Source organism: Plasmodium fragile (genome assembly GCF_000956335.1).
Source record: "Plasmodium fragile strain nilgiri unplaced genomic scaffold supercont1.60, whole genome shotgun sequence".
Classification (NCBI taxonomy): Eukaryota; Apicomplexa; class Aconoidasida; order Haemosporida; family Plasmodiidae; genus Plasmodium; species Plasmodium fragile.
The window spans coordinates 1-5962 of NW_012192640.1; the positions used below are offsets into that span (position 1 = coordinate 1).

Sequence of the window (5962 nt, forward strand, 5' to 3'; positions counted from 1 at the left end):
TTTTTTTTTTTTTGTCACAGCGCCTTGCCCGAATGTTTAACACGAGCATATGGTATCACCTTTTGACTTTTTAATTCGTTAGACTTAATTCGTTTATAGTCCTCTTTCACTTTCCATTTTACGTCGCTTAGTTTTATCGTTTTATCGCTTTATGGTTTTATCGTCTTATGGTTATATTTGCCGCGCTCCTCCACAGCGGGCCCCTATTTTTTTTTTTTTTTTTTAATTAAACTTAACATAAAGGGCACGTACACGTGTCAACTTACATGCACATATGCATATGTATATAAGCCTGAGCAAACATATGTGTTGTGCAACCATTGACAAAATTTTTACCTTCTAATATTACAACACTGTATAGGGTTATAAATGGGTAGACGGGAAACTGTCGTGGTGGGGGGTTTGCATTGCGACGGACATGCCAAGAGGTGGTCATTCTTCTGCCATTTCGCCATCAATTTCGTGTAGTCGTGACGCTTAAGACAATTTTTCCGTCAACCCTATTCCTCAGTTGGGGTTTAACCCCTATTTTGATATTTTTTTCAAACTAATGCAAATTTTAATTAATCCTTTTTTTATTTTTTAATTTTTAAACACCATGATGAGGAAAGTCCAACGCGGAGTTACACCCAAATTGGCATCTTTCGCATGGGGAACCCTTTAACATAAATGTGCGTCTATCTGTTTGTTCCTCCTTTTTTCCTCCATTAAAGGCGTTGCAATATTTACGGGAGGTTCTATATAGATAGTTGATAAATTTACTGCCCTTCACGTGAAGTCATGCGTACAAACAACATCGCACATGCATCAATTCCTGCACGCGCAGTTATCCCGTTGCATGGCCCGTGAGAGTGGCAACACAACAGATATGCCCCTGTCCAAAGGGTGAAAATACATTTAAGAACAAAATTTTGGGCCTCAATTTAATGCGAATAGTTTTTATTATGAGGAAAAAAATCCATTTTTATGGTAAAGACAGAGTGACCATTATTTATATATACACACCGACTTTTTTTTTTTTTTTGTTTTTTTTTTTTTCAAACGGCGTGTTGAAACGGGTGATAAATTGGGGGCAATTGTTTAGCACCTTTGTTTCGTTAAGGCACAAGAGAAGATGTCTTTGCGGGAAAAGGGGTTATTTGGTGCAGCCCACTTTGTTCAAAAAGGAGATTGCCTCATTTGTTTGTTATTAAAAAATAGAGTTGTCTGTGCACTTGGTTAATGTTCACACGAGCGTCCTTGCCCCATGCAGACGTGTGTTAATTCTGCATGCCGCATGTGAGTGTATAAAGGAATATGTGCACATGTATATATGTATATATATACACATACGTGTATTTTTTTTTTTTTTTTTCCTCAGTAGCTCGAAGTGATCTGCTCCCGCATGCGACCACTTTGTACGTGCACCAAACTGGTACAACCTTCACGATGCAACTCACGTCCTTTTTGTCTAAAAAGGCTCAAAATTACCAAAAAGTTATGTTTAAAAAAAATAACGTCAAAAAAAGTTCATATTTTGTGCAAGCACCATTACGTATACAATACTTTGACCATATGTCATGAAAAAAAAAGGGTAATTTTTTAGTACATATATTTTTTTTTTTTGCGATTTTTCGAACAACGGGCTCACGTAGACTTTTTCGACATTTTGCTTTTAGAGATATATTAACGTGAAGCGAAAAATGATCTAATAATGATCTAATGGTGATCTAATAGTGATCTAATAGTGATCAACAAAAAGGGCCTTTTTTTCTCATATTTGACCTTAAATTTTTGCCCCTCCATCTTGGCCGCTTTTAATTGTAAGCATGAAGATGAAATCGTCGCACACATTTATTTGTAATAGTACACACGTAAATATATAATATATTTTTTATTTTATAAATTACATTTACCCAAAATACAAATGACTTTTATCACCTCATTGTACCACTTGTCATCACCTTTTAATAGACATTAAGATAACTTTTATGATTTTGTAAAACTTAAAAGGCATTTTTTAATAGACACACAACAATTTTGTACATATTAATAGGAACTATTTGCTTATGTTTTTACGAAAATTTACTTGTCCTCATGTTTCAGTAGAAGCGCCCTACAGTACATGTGCGCAAGTGTTTTGTAAAAATTGTTTTTGAAAATATATTTATTTCGCGTTAAGGTAACACACCGATCATATAGACCTCTCCCCCCACCCGTCTTATGTCTCAGTAGTAGTTCCCGTTACACCATTTTTTTTTTTTTTATTATGCATATAGTGTTTGCTTCTTTGGAGACACTTTTACAAACATTATTTAATACCACCTGCCCCATTCGTTCTCGAGTTAACATCTCTATCCGCAACAAATCACAGCTGCATTTCTTCTCTATTTACCTTTTATTGTTCGTCACAGCTGCACTGTTTTGCACACTGCACAACGCACCCATGAATACACCGGCACAAATAAACAATACTCGCAAGATGAACCAACCGGCTGACATAAAATACCAATTTACGAAAACCAAAATTTGCAAACACTTCCTAGAAAACAGATGTGTAAATAAAGACAACTGCAACTATGCTCATGTGCTGGAAGAATTAAGACCTCTACCAAACTTAGAAAATACAAAATTGTGCAAAAGCATTAAGAAAAAAATCCCCTGCTGTAACCCTAACTGTAAATATGCCCATAGAATTGAAAAGTTGCAACCAAGTACTGATCTAGCTACCTACAAAACTACTCTGTGTTATTTCTGGAAGAAGAAAAAATGTATGAATCAGGATAAGTGCAGATTTGCTCATGGTATTGAAGAAATTAGACCTTTAAGATTATCAAAGGAAGGGGAAAACGAAAGGCAATCTCTTCCCCTCTCCGATGTTGATTCTAGTTTAGGCACACAACACTACCAGCAGAAGGGAAAACCGACCGTCAAAGGGACAAATGAGACGGGCATATTGCCTGGCACAAAATGGGGCAAGAAGTGGGATCGAAATGGGGGTAACATGTGGCGAAGAGATGCAAGCAGGAGTGGGGCCAAGCGTCCAGGAAAAATGTGGTACGAACATGGCGCCCAAGTGTGGGAAGCCCGTAGAGAAAAATTGAGAGAAGATCATGGAATCAATCTATTGCAAGATTGTAGTCAGGGTAAATGGAGCAAAGAACGAGATAGCAATCGCACCATCGAGCGAACAGAGGCTCCATATGACGAACGAACGAAGCATACACACAACTTCCTATTAGAAGAAGAAAGGGTTCCAGATGTCCTGTCCAGCACACACCTATTCGAGAACAGCACAGTGATGGAAAATGGTTTATTCCAGCTGAATGATAACTTTTTAAATATATGTAACAGAGTGAATTTCGATGTGGATGCTCTTTACGCCTCCCCAGGAAACACATATTCTAGCGAATACGAGAAGAAGGAGTCGGAAGAAAATAACAGTTGGGAAGACTCCATTGTAGATATGAATTTTCTGCATTTGGATTACCTTAACGATGAGGAAGAAGTTTCAAAATATGAATTATTTCGTGGCAGTGCCCTCGACATTAATCTGCCGAACTTCCAAACAAACCCAACTAAGAGAATAAATCAGGACGTACATATGAGTAGAAGTTATGATGAAAATATGTGGAGTAAAGAACATGGGGTGGTTAATAGAAACTGTGGTGTAGGAGGAGCTGTGAATCCCGAAATAAGCCAAAGTATTAATCACAATCTGTTCTTAGATACGCGTCCAAATGCATGCGAAAAAAATGTGCGTAGCAGAGGTGCCAGTGGGAATAACCAACAGATGAACATTGGTAGAAATCAGGGCACAATTCCCAACCAACCTAATATCTTCATTTGGGAATCGATCGAAGACTTGTTTTCATTTGGTGCTACTTCCTCAGAGCAACTGCTCAGCGACTCTGAATTATTTGCCAAATGGTGTAAAAGTATAAAAGATAGAAATGTGAAACATTTTAATAACTTATGTTTATTCTAGGCATCGTCCAAATTTCCAACTGTGTGTATTCGCTTTGTATGATCCGCTTCCATGTATAATATAATATAAAAAAATATATATATATATCAAGTGAGACGTATGATGCTATATTGAATGAAGAATAAATTGAAGTTAGACATATGCATATGCGCATGGGTAAGAGTTGTGCACAACTTTTAAATCATCATGAAACGTCCTTATATACCATATCGTATATTATTACCTATAAAGTGATTATAAAAAAATAAGTTCAGTCGTATAGCTTTCCTTCTTTTTTTTTTTTTTTAAATTTGTTTGGGAAAATTTCCAAAGTTCATTCATGTATTGTTTACAAAATTGTATGTATGCACATGTATGAACATATGCATCCTTCGAATGATCCCCCAATTCTACATCATTATAATTATCATAATTGTTGTAATTGAAAAAATTTATTCATTATAACGACATGTATTTTGAGTATTTGCTAAAATGGCATTCGTGTGTATATGAGTAAAATTGTGTTTAACAGCTATTGTTTGATATAGCTCTCCATATTTATATGTAACTTTTTTTTTTTTTTTTTTTTCATGTACAAAAAAAATGCTCCCCCGGATGGGGAATTTTTTTTTTTTTTTTTTTTTGTTCTACGTGTGAGCTTTGTGTTATTCGTTCTAATTATTTTTAAGTGCAAACTGTTAATGCGTATCCTTTTCAATTTCGTTTTCCCTGTCCTTTCTTTTTGCTCGATTTGCAAACCGTTTTTATTGTTCTTAATTTTTTCTGCTTTTGTTGCCGTCTCTATGTAGAGAGTACTTACAAACATAGTTTAAAGCGTTTTGAACTTTTTCTTTTTTTTTGTACTTTTTTTATGTAAGATAACGCAAAACCGAAGTAAGAGCGAATGTATACTTTTCAAAGATATTTATGATAAAAATGGGATTTACAAAATGGTGTCTTTTTGTTTCTATTTTGTGTTCCATCTGCTTGTGGTCACCGATGGTATCACACGGCGGATATGAAAATGAATATTTTCCTTGTCTGGGCAAACGTGAGGTCTACAACAAAAATGAAGCATAAAGGATATTTACTCCTCACGACGTGTGAGTACAGAAACACGCGACATGTTCCTTTGAACGCAACTGGAGAGTGCAGATAAAAAGGGAATGCTATCACAACAGCAGTTCACTTTGTTCAAATGGAATAATTGCCACTAAATATCATATTGTTCTAATTTGGTCTTCCCATTGTGTCATTCGAGGAAGTATAACGCATTTAATTTCTTCCTTGAGTTGTGGGAATTTTTCGGATATATATATATATATATTTTTTTTTTTTTTTTATCAGTTTTTTTGTTTTTTTTTTTTCATGTACAAAAAAGATGCTGCCACGGATGAGGAAATTTTTATTTTATTTTTTTTTTTCACATTGTTCATGTATTTTAGCATTGGGCCAAAACATAAAAATCTAAATAAGTGTATACACCTTTATAGGAGAAAAATGAGTTAATTATAAATGGGTAAATGTATTTCTATGATACTGTTTGGGGGGGGGTAAATTATAATTACACATACATTTGCATATGCGTACAAGTGGCACATGCAGGCATATTGATACGTATGGATGTATATATGTACATGGGGCCTACACGTAGGTATACGTCGTATATATAAATATATATACATATGTATACATATAAATCTATGTGTACATATATAGACATATCTATATGCTTGCATGTGTGTGCACATGTCGTATACATTTCCTTTTTTTTTTTTTGTTTTTTTTTGTTTTTTTTTTTTGAGGTACGTATATGTGTTGCGTACACTGTGTGTGTATATATATATATATACCATTCGCGTGGAAAAAAAAGCATCGAAATGAATGCAATAAACCCGAGCTTGTCCCCTTTCGCACGTCTAGCAAAACTCTAAATAATCCATAATATAAAAAATGCTAATTCAAATTGTAATAACCCTGACATAAATTCCGCAAAAAAAAAAAAAAAAAAAAAAA

At 34.8% G+C, this 5962-nt stretch overlaps 1 protein-coding gene across 1 annotated transcript; it reads left to right on the plus strand.

Moving 5' to 3' along the window:
• Positions 1-2425: 2425 nt before the first annotated feature.
• On the plus strand, positions 2426-3967 carry AK88_04325 (uncharacterized protein; the record flags this gene model as incomplete). The annotated part of the gene is made up of 1 exon (XM_012481935.1): positions 2426-3967. The coding sequence occupies one exon, from the start codon at positions 2426-2428 to the stop codon at positions 3965-3967; it is 1542 nt and encodes a 513-aa protein (XP_012337358.1).
• Between the last annotated feature and the right edge of the window lie 1995 nt (positions 3968-5962).